Here is an 11,784-nt window from a genome sequence, read left to right as displayed (position 1 = left end):
TTTTTATTTAACACACACACTATATCCACGTATATATATATATATATATATATATATATATACACACACATACATACAAGAAAGAAATTCATGCATAAATATTTTCATATATATGTATAAATATGTATACACATTTATATATATATATACACATTTATATATAGATACATACACATGATTATACTAATTTAATTTTATACTAATTTATTGAGATGCACCTGAATTGTTGCTATAACGTTGGTCAATTCCAAGCATTCATTCAATAGTACATACAGTATCGCTTTAATTGAATGGCGTGTCACTTTGCATTCCCGCAGACAAAATATACATTTGAGTTATTTAAACGAAAAGAAAAAAAGACGAGATATGCTTGCTTGATCAGACGCGTCGAGCACTCTAATCCCGTTTTCTGCTCATGAAGGGCACTTTCCATTGGTCAACTCTTGCGAAGATTAAATCCAGTCAAAAGCCACCGATTTATACCAAATGGGGAGAAGTGGTTGGCATTTTGAGCAAAATATGCTAGCTTTCCTTAAGAGAAAGAAATTGTGGCTTTTCTTTTCTGCACGCACTACAACCAGAAGAGAGAAGCTCACATCAAGGGGAAACCACCTCACAGGACTAAGGTACTGTAGGTAGAGTGGGCACAGGGCAGCATTCCGTTCTATGTACCAAGCATTCGTCACTTAAAGGGTCTCCACACCAGGTCTTGATTCATACATGGAAATATCCAAATATATTTGAGGTTGGTTGGCCTATACAACTTTTTTTTTTTTTTTTTTAAGTATGTAGTGGTGCGTTGATAGTGTTTTATTTCTTAAAAGAAAAAAAAAAAAGCACTAAAATTGTACTTTATAAAAAAATAAAAAAGTATGATAGTAGAATGTCAACAATTACACCTTGTGCATCATGATTTATTGTCCTGTTACAATTGAAGTCATTCACGCTGGCAGTATAATACCACAACCATGTAAAGACAAAAAGAATAATAGAGTTCAACTATTACTTTAAAAGACTCGGTAAGATAGTTTTAATATTCATGTTACCTCTACTTACAAAATTAATCCGTTCCGGAAGTAGTTTCGTAACGTGAATTTTTTGTAAGGAGAAGCGCATTTTACACGTAAATAGCCTAATCAGACCCCACACTCGATCCCCACCAAATATAAGCTAAGTACAGTATATCGATCCATCAATCCATTTTCTGAGCCGCTTATCCTCATGAGGGGAGCAGGAGGGCTGGACCTATCCCAGCTACCACCCTGAACTGGTTTCCAGCCAATCGCAGGGCACATGGAGACAGACACCAGTCACAATAATACCTAGGGGCAATTAAGCGTCTCTAATTACCGCATGTTTTTGGGATGTGAGAAGAAAGCGGAGTGCCCGGTGAAAACCCACGCAGGCACGAGGAGAACATGCAAACTCCACACAGGCGGGGCCGGGATTTGAACTCCGGTCCTCAGATCTGTAGATTAAGAATCTACAGAAACAACAAAAATTGATATATCTGCTTTTGCGTCTGAACTCTTCACACACGCACACATACATATATGCTTGTGTCTGTCTTGATATGTTATTCCATCATTTCAAATATCCTGTGCTTCTAAGACTACAGCATCTCAATGGAGTTTTTCCTTGTGTCGTACGCGTAGCATTGAGCTAAGAAGACTTTTTTCCATATTCGTTATTTTGAATATTCAATGCGTATATTTCGTGCGAGAGTAAACTTCAACTGGGAGTGGCATTGAAGACGTTTAAGTCTTATTTTTCATGAATTATTGGCCATTGTGAAGAGAGTATAGTGCTTGTACGGTGTGTTACAAGTCAATCAAAAATTGGCAGAAAGACAGCTTGTATCACGAAAAGCCCATAACTGAGATCATTCATTTATCTATTAATAACGATTAACATATCATGGCATGCGGAACAATTGAATTCTTTTCATGTATAAGATGGCAGAAGATCCAATTAACCGCATCCACCTGCTGCCATTTATACAACTAAATAAAAGCAGTGTGTTCACCCAAACAGGCTCAGACTTTACACAATTTATGTAAGTCTGTAAAAAAAATTGAGATGAACTACAGTACATATTTTTGTGACATTTTTGTTTGGTTATATGCCGTGAGATTTTTTTTTGTAAGCATAAAATATGTGCCCTGATGCAAAAAAACAAAAACAAAAAAAAAAAAGGTTAGGAAACACTGGCATACGTCCAAAAAAATAATTGAGGGAGGCAGAATAACTGCAATGACCAAACAGTATTTGCGATGTAGAAACAAGCAGTGTGTACTCAGCAAGACCTGGTACAGAGACCCCCGGTGTATTGATTTTGTTTTGGTAAATCTAGTCAAGTACACGGGGCCACGACAAGACAGTCACGTCCAATCGGGTGATATCAGAGTAGAGACACTCACTCAGTTGTCTCCTTGTGGACAACGTGGCGCTCCCATGCGCCTTGATGCCCTAGAAACAGAAGACATATTGACACAAAAAGTAACCAATGTTGGAAAGAAAATATGAAAAGCAAATAAGAAGAAAGAAGGACTGTTGTTAGTAGGCAACAGTGAGCACAAATCAATCTCAAATACTGCCCCACTAGAGTTCATTAATTGGCGGAAGACTGATTCAAATCTTACTCATGATGTGAGCCACAAGTGTCTTTTCATTCTACGCAAATATACGGCTATCGATGTAAAGTTATCCACCGTGCTAAATCCTCCCCACTTGCGCGAAGACAATAAAAAGAGTTGGATTACAGGATTTCAAGATTCTCTACCTAACATTTTGGTAGAGAGTTAGGTTCGATTCCTTGATAACGTGCAGGAAACTCATTTACTACATGAGGTAAGGCTTGACATCATGGATGCGGTACAATTTAGCACATTTTAAATCCTGGCTTACCAGGTACTAGAAACAGAACCTCGTCATACCTGGTTTGCCCAATGGAACGGCAGCAATAGCTTGCAGAGATTTTGAGGTTCTGTGTAACAATGGACCTTTCCGATGGTGACCTTAAGCTCCGCCTTCTTAGCCATGTCCCACAAGCTTTCAAAATGGCAACTGAACATAACAGGTTTGAATTGGATTCTCTATTGCGTATTTCAGATAATATTGGGGTATGTTTTTTGCCAATTGCATCAGACTTGTCCTGAGAGTTCTACAAAGTGGTCTCAACTATTTCACGCAAGGATATGTACACGGAATTATGATTTTTCGACGGAGCAGGACGCAACGTCAGAGTTTCAGCGAAATGTTGGCGATCGATGCAAAAAAGTTTGAAGGCTCACAAACTTCATATTGAAATCCAACAGGATGAAATTTGTGGAATCGTACTGCGTGTGTAAAGCAGGGTGAGTACTTTTTACTTGTAAAGATCACGAGTAATATCATTGTAGTCTTTATAAGTGAGCGGGTGTATTCATTTGACTTGGCTTGTAATGGAAACCAGTGCTCCGTCTTAAAAGTCTGACGTGATCCAAATTGGGAAATAGACATTTCTCTTGGATGACAATGCTCATTTACGTATCCCTAACCCGACTCTTTGGTATAAAACATTACATACTTCATTCAGCAGGTCAGTGATACACTAACAAAGTGAAAGTTGTTCTCCTGCAATGTATAAAGCACTGCTAATAATTCAATCGAGCTCCGACAAGATACTTCTCCCTCACTTACCTTCGAACATACAGCCTTGTGTTTATTGATATTGTCCACACTTAGCTGTACGTGGGCTCTTCCGCGAGCCTTAATCCATCGTAGACACTTCGTCAACTGTGTTTTAGGCTTTGGAAAATGAATCAAGCGGGCCCCTTGTAACCTAGCCGGATATCTTTCATTAGAATTGCACCTTCCCAAAGCGCATCTGAGGACCGTTTTGTTCGTAACTTTTCCCAAGCGCACGCTACTGACAACCAGCATTGCTTGTGGGACAACATGGCGGCAGGGCATTGTCAAGGCAGGGGTTAAGACAATGCAGCTATCTGATTGGATATTATTGTACGAGCGACTGACAGGTCGGAAGGGTCCATTGGATCCAGTGGCAGTAACATGTTCTCAAGTCACACCTCCCCCGACAGTGTTTGATTCGACAAGATTTAGCCCAATGACCTTAAAAAGACAGGATACGGTGATATCATAATACATATCTCATAGTGTTGAAAATATCTGACCGAGATATGGCAAGATTTTGTCTCAATAGTCTGAAATAGTGACATTAAGAGACCCATTTTGCATTGTAGTCTGATACAGGGAAGTTTGACAGACGCTACAGTCCATCGATTGGTCTTTTTACAAACAAATATAATAGCCATAATCCAAGAAACCTTTCATGTCCAATTTCTCCTCTCATCTTGTAGTTTGTTTAAAACAAAGTCGCAGCTCAAAGTTTTGACCCTAGAAAATTAAAAGAAATAAGAGATGTGAGGTGGAAGCTGAGTGCAGCATGACTCATCTTTGCGAGCGTCTTCGCTGCTCTCCTCTGCCTCCAATCCGGCGTGACCGATGCTCAGCATCAGGGGAATTAATGAGGAGGACTGATAACGGTTGATGGTGTGCTACGTGCGGGTAGCCAGGCGAATTTAACAAGCAGACCAAAAACCACCTTTGGTTTTACGCAAGACAAGTAGTGGAGTAAAATATGTTGGTTAGAAACAAGAATTGGAGTTATAAAGTCTCCCCACCTGCAACTGGGAACTTTGGCTCTCAAGTGCTTGCACACAGAGGGGTAATTCTAGAGCGGGCAGATGGAAAGTGGCCTCCAACAGTAAAACTTGATGATGGCATAAAAGCACAATTAAACAGCCTATTCCCAAACATACAGATACTACCTGGGTCTGGGCGGGGGTCTCATTAGGAAAAAACTTTCACGGGAAGATGTAACCCACCATTTTCTTTTTATGTCATATAAACGCGTTTTGTGGGATCGGGCATGTGAGCGGCATCACAATACATCATTTAAAATACGGAGTTGTGAAATGTTATTAGCGTCATCTAATCGGGGGCCATGCTATTTATAGAAGGATTTCTGGTAGCCTCATATTAAACGGTGCAAATTTAGGGTGATCCACAGTTACTCTAACTTGCACAATTTTAAGAGAATTTTTTTTTTTTTTTTTTTTTTACTTTTGAGGGGCATGTAGAGGTTTTTGTTTTTTTTTTAACTGCACAATTTTAGGATGATTTGCTCATTTCAACATGGAATTCTATCTGTCTTTTTAGCCAATTGAATTTGGGAACAATTTTAAGGTGCAGCAGTGCCTCAAGATAAGAGTGAACCTAATTACAAGTCTTTCAAAATACAAGCCGTATTTTTTTGTTTGTTTTTTTAGTGGGGAGGTCTGTAACGAATTAATGTCATTTCTATTATTTCAAATGGTAAAAGATGGTTTGAGATACAAGTGATTTCAGTTACAAGCGTGGTCACAGAGTTTAGTTTATTTTAACCTGTGTACATTTTGGAGATACATGGTTAGGTTAATTTTAAGATGTGAAATTTATGGGGATTTGCAGTAGTTTTGATTCTAACCACTGTAGTTTATTTCTTTTTAATCAGAGCAATGGGAATGAAAATTCATTTTAACACACACACCATTTATGTGGGGGATATTGCAGTCTCTTTAACTTTATCCTGCTCAAATTTTGGTGGGGAGGGGGGGGGGAGATTATAGTAGTCTCATATAACCTGCATAATTTTTTTCCGTGAATTTACGGTAGTCTCATTTTACCATATTGTACTATTAAAATCTTGAGGGCTCTACAGTGGTCTCAATTTAACCTGCACCTTTTTTTTGGTTGTTTATGGTTATGTGGGTATAATAGTTTCATTTTAACCTGCATAATTTTTGGTCGACTTACATCGAGGATAAGCAGTTTGGAAAATGGATGGATCATTAACTACTGTAGATGACACGTGACTAATAAAAATACAGACAAACAAACGGATGATCACGTAAATTAGAAGTTGTGAGAGGACCTAATAGGCAGTGACAGATGTGAAAGAGAATGGGGAGGCATACAGGTGAATCAGCGGGCATCAAGACAGGAAAGTTGTGGGGCTGATGATGAAATGAGTTAAAGGAGGTGATGTGAAACATTCTGCGGAAGATGGAAAATCAAAAGCGGAAACAAGCAGAGAATGAGGCTTGAGAAAATTGACTGAAATCTGGAAAAGGCGACAAATGAAAAGTGAGATATTAGCGTGATTATAAAACTTTTGAGGTGGACGGAGGGACACGGCATAAAAAAAAAAAAAAGAGGAACGCACAAAAACTCTAAATAGGGCAGCGCACATTTCTAGGTCCGTGTTAGTGCCACGCCATTACTCAGTGAGGGCCACGATTGTACAAAATGATCTAGTTTTACAGGAATAGGAGACCTACATAGTACCAATCAGTGCTTGGACTGGCCCTCCTTCTGCTGCCTAAAGTGGAACACAGCGCTGATGACACACATTGACGTTAAGCATGTGAGCATGCGTGTTCGTGGAGGGTTCCCTTCCCCGGGAAGAAGCTTATATTAGAGACAGAAAAATGGTAATAAACCAAAGTCTTCATTTCCCCCGTAACTGTGGCTATCAACAAGAAAACAGGAGCAAGGGGAAAGGAATCAATGACAATTCGGGCTTAGTAGAAACATGAAGTAATTCGTTTCATATCGCTGAATTAAAAAAAAAAAAAAAAGTTAAAAAAAACAGACATTTCTCTTGACGATTTGTACGAGAGAAGAAATGACTGCAGGTCGTAGAAACTTAGTTGAGCACAGTGGGGAGACTCAAATCATTTATTCACAAGATAGAGAGCAGCTTCGGTATTTTTCTGCCTGTGCCTTTCATACGGAAACCCAAAACACTGCCCTGTTTTCATTTAAACAGTTTGACCCCAGTCAGATGAATTAGACATCAGCATTTGGATCTGGCTGTGTCGGACAGCGGCAATTTCTTACAACGCCAAAGTGATTGTAAAGTGTTAAATTTCACACCCCTTGTCCTGGCAATACATAATTGCATTAGTCATCTTTTATAAGCATTTTAAAACAAGCTTTTGAAAGTATCTCCAAAGGCGGAAAATTGCTGAATCGACCTCGTCACCTCCATTCTGCGTTAGTGTTTTGTTTTGTTTTTAAATGATAAATGACATTAGGAAGTTCAAAAAGGGCTTATGAAAATATCCCTAATGTGACTCCTTTTCTGTGATAGTTATAGAGAGCAATGAAGGTAGAAAATGCCAGCTTTGATCAGCGGTGTTACGGGGCTCTAATACGACGCTCCAACGATGGAAAAAGGGTGGGGGGGTTGGCTTTGTCCTCCTCACATACTCAATTTTGCGTGGTGCTCTTTATAGAAAATAGCAAAATAATGGGGAGGATTTTTTTCCCCCGCCTCCGACCTTCCATGTTGGTGTATGGTTTGTTCCTTCGCAGGCTACTTTTTGGTTCATGGGGGATGACGATGAGATGGTGTTGCCATGAGGATTCGCAAACAATGCAACACGTAAATTTTAAACACCATAAAGCCATTCCTTGTCAGCCCTAATATCTACACATAGTTACAGGCTTTCAGGTCTTGAGTATAATGTGTAAATAATCATTGAATGGTGGCTGTGTTTTGGTGGATATGAAACAAGGTGAGCCAAGAGAAGTTACGCTGCAAACATTTTGAGAAAATGCTGTGCAAGAATGAGAGAGGCAACAAGAGAGGAGGAACCATCAAGAGCCTTTGATTCCCTCCATAAAAGCGTCCTGATAAGAATGCCAATGAAATTAGCTTGGTGAAATAAAGCAATTCCAATCTATTCAATCCCCTCTAAAAACTTTCAAACAGCTACCACCATACCTCCAAGCTCATAAGATTCTCTGCAGGGCGTAAAATAGCTTGAGGGGAGGATCAAAGAGGAGCGGAGAGTCTCCTAGTCGAGAGCTCGAGAGAGAGAGAGAGAGAGAGAGAGAGAGAAGAGAGAGAGAGCGAGAGAGAGAGAGAGAGAGACGAGATCAGATCTTCTCGAGAGTCCTAGAGTCTCTCTCTCTCTCTCTCTCTCTCTCTATCTCTCTCTCTCTCTCTCTCTCATCTCTCTCTCTCTCTTCTCTCTCTCTCTCTCTCTCTCCTCTCTCTCTCTCTCTCTCTCTCTTCTCTCTCTCTCTCTAAATGAGAGGAGGGGGACACTTTTCAATTTGAATTTCTTGCAATATTACATCTTGTCAGGTTTGGGTGAATATGTGGACCCAGTCAGAAGCATCAAGCTGCATAAGTGGACAGTAAAGTGACATTTTTTTTTTTTAAATCCTATTTATTAGGACCATATTATCCATCCATCCATTATCTACCGTTTTTCCGGGTCGGGTCGCGGGGGAAGTAGCTTCAGCGGGGATTCCCAGACTTCCCTTTTCCCAGCCACTTCTTCCAACTCTTCCGGAGGGATCCCGAGGCGTTCCCAAGCCAGCCGAGAGACATGGTCTCTCCGGCGTGTCCTGGGTCGTCCTCGGGGTCTCTTTCCGGCGGGACACGCCCGGAACACCTCGCCAGGGAGGCGTCCAGGAGGCATCCGGATCAGAAATCTTCCACACTATGTCTGCAATATCAGCCTCAAAAACACACTCATAAAAAAACCAAAATTACTTCATTTATACCCATTGTTTATCCTGCTTGTCTTACAGTGGTATGTCAAGCATTTAAATGCACAAGAAATTTAGCTTAAATGTCTTTATACTAGACCTCACCTCCACCAGAATCAAATTATGAATTGTGTTATGATTTGTGACGCTTTTCCCCTCAGAATTTTTCTGTACACCATTTGTGATGGTGTCATGCATTTGAGTCCATCCATCAGTGATGCAGACTGGAGGAGACAGCAAATGCTACGATAGCTTCTCCCGCTAGCTGATGGATGCTTGTCACTTGCGTGTTGTTCTCTTCATGCTTGCGTGGGTTTTCTCCAGGTACTCTGGCTTCATTCAACATTTCAAAAACCTTGCGTTATGGTTCACTGAAGAATGTTTTGTTTATATTTTGTTTATTTGTCGTGCAATTGACTGGCAACAAGTAGACATTCTACCCCGCCCCTCGTCTGAAGACAGCTGGGATTGGTTCCAACCTCAGTGGCTAGATGGAGCAAGTCGTAGTGGGACGCTTGACCTTTGCAAGAGGAGGCCGAATCAGTAGAAATAGCTGCCCCACTTGAAGACACTTACGCTGCAAGCCAACAGTGGACCGCGGTAGCTAACCTATATAGCGGCATTATCTTCCTCCACGCTCACAAACATGGTCACTAAAGGAGGAAAAGGGTGGCGTTGAGTTGGGGGGGAGGCTCAAATCAGGCCACACATGCTGCAAGCCACTGCTGAGTAGAGTCACCTGCGCTTACGAGCCTACCTTGCTAGCGGGCAGCCAGCTGCTCTTCTAATTAAGAGCCCATCCACTCAAAGGAGAGGGAGAGGCTGAGCATATGGAGGCCTCCATAGTCACTCTAGGTACTGGCCTTAGAATAGATCACAAAGCCGTACGCTCGAGTGCGGGCCAGACTTTCAATTTGGACGCCATGTTAAAGGAAACTCAGGTCACTGTGGACCTTGGCAGGAGGGGAAAGAGTTCTGGGATGTATGTTTTTGTAGCAACAAATGCATCTACTTAAACAGGGTCCTTGTTTTAAAATGGAGCTCCGTTCAAACGGTGGCCCATGACCTGAATTTGTATATCAGTCTAATTGTGCCTTAGTGTAAAAGGCACTTTATACTCCCGGGGTTGACAACGACTCCATTGCATCACGTGATTTATACATTGACCCGTGGAGCATCTCTGCATAGCCTGCCATGTACAAGTAAAAAAAAAGTTGCTCATCCCTTGCGATTGTCCTGTATTTTTAGTCACATGCTGTGACGACCTAGTCACTGTTCCTCCTAGTTCCAGACAGCACCTACACTGCTGCCTTCTCGATTGATTTTGCAGCATATTTAAATGTGTCATCCGGTCCATTTGTTAAAGAAGACACTCTTCCACAGTCGCCCCTGTTGTTGCTTTGTTCCTTGTTACGGAAAGGAAAGTAGAAATGTCTACCGGAGACTCCACACTGCGTCGTCCTAGCCAAGATCAGCCGTAGTGACACGTCTGACTTGGAGAACAACTGCAGCACATTTTCAAAACTGCACACGTGAGTTCCACTGGACCATAAAGGGAAACTCCGTGCAGTAGGCGCACAAGCAAGTATAAAGAAGCCTTAACGCTAACCAACCCTAGCGTAGTAGTACAGTACGGGAAATAGTACACTATTTGTATAAAAACACAGTGGCAGTAAAGTCAAAGGAGAAACTACACTGTGGTAACCACGCATGTAAGAAAGCACTCAAAATGGCTATTTTTAGGAAATGAAGCAATTCTAAGAAGATCCTTCCAATGCGAGCTTGGACATGAAAGAATGCATTAAAATGGTCTCGACTTCTGACAGCGGTAATGATTACCTTATACCTGCTGAGAATATAAAATTGCCACTTAGAAACACATAAAAATCATTCCTGTGTGCACAGATTGGATCTCGTCAAGACAAGTTGTTCTCAAGGCACCGCTGGCATGTATTAAACCAAGATGTATTCCTGAAAGTAATTAAAATTCAATCAGAAGAGTTCCAAAAACCTAAAGGAACTAAATATATCAAGATTGAGGAGAGGCTCAGCAGTCACTGTTGGCTTTTCTTCACTTTGGTCTGGTGGTTGAAGGGTTCAGAGCTGTAGCAGAAGCAGGATTCAAACAGAATAGCCAACTCACTATCACTCCGCCTACCACCTGCTGGAACCAGCGGGCCTTACAGCATAACTTGGTGGAACCGATCGGCATTACAGACAAGGTCCAACGAATGTACTGTAGTCGTGATTTCGGTAAGCTTCGAGCAATTCTGTACCAATCTTTGGGGGGGCTTGACTGTGGCCCGCGGGGCGTAGTTTTAACATCTCTGCTCTAAAATCATGACCTCAGTCGCATAGAAACCATCAACGATATGAGGGCTTGTTGGGATAGTTTAGGAAAAATACATCCTCAAAATATTTCTGTTAAAAAAACTAAACATAATATACAGAGAGAGAGAGAGAGCACACAATGGATAAAAATACAGACGTCGATCATGAGTAACACATAACTTCAAGTGTAAAATGTTTCATGAATTGCTGCATACATAAGGGAAAAACACAATAGAATCAATATGAGAGCTCGCTTTTTTTACTTCGCACTCTCGACTAGATACCGGGTCATCGTCATTATGACAGCCATGAACGCGGGAAGACTAGTGTGTCATTTGCATGAGACAAAAACCCACCCCTGCAAAATCTAAATCTCTACCAGTGTCACAAGTAGATATTAAGTCTGCCTGATAAAATCACCACAAGATAAACTGTGCAAAACATTAAGAAGTGAAGCTCAAACAAATTAGTAGCCCAGCTAAACAGACTGTGTTAATAGCATTTCTGTGTTTATGATTGAATTCCACCATGAGGCATGGCAACACACACAACACAAAGAGTGAATGCTACAGTCTATGGCATAAATTCAGCTTATTTCAATCAAGTTATTCTGACATTTTTCAAGACATTATTGATTTTTCCCTCCGCCTACTAATGGCTGCGGCACAAAATGAGCGCGCACGCACACGCGCACAACTGAAGGACACAAATGGGCGATGACAAACAGAGACAATGTATTCGCCGTGTCTCTCACAAAGCCTCACTTTTTTTTTTTTTTTTTTTTGCTTGCTTAAGCCGACGGAAGCAACGAGCATTTAATAGGGTGAGGCCATCGCTGACTGC

General features: G+C 41.1%; 1 protein-coding gene across 2 annotated transcripts in view; it reads right to left on the bottom strand.

Moving 5' to 3' along the window:
• Positions 1-11,784, bottom strand: part of ccser1 (coiled-coil serine-rich protein 1) — a 117,453-nt gene that overhangs the window by 44,391 nt on the left and 61,278 nt on the right. The window contains exon 11 of one of the 2 annotated variants that reach the window (XM_061817055.1): positions 2,421-2,469. The exons of the other annotated variant lie outside the window; for it this stretch is intronic. Coding sequence (XP_061673039.1) covers positions 2,421-2,469 — 49 coding nt within the window. The remainder of the gene's footprint in view (positions 1-2,420; positions 2,470-11,784) is intronic. 2 annotated transcript variants of the gene reach the window in all.

Source organism: Syngnathoides biaculeatus, chromosome 4, assembly GCF_019802595.1.
Source record: "Syngnathoides biaculeatus isolate LvHL_M chromosome 4, ASM1980259v1, whole genome shotgun sequence".
Lineage (NCBI taxonomy): Eukaryota > Metazoa > Chordata > Actinopteri > Syngnathiformes > Syngnathidae > Syngnathoides > Syngnathoides biaculeatus.
The sequence above is the reverse complement of the archived record's forward strand: the minus strand, read 5'-3'. Positions and strand labels throughout refer to the sequence as shown.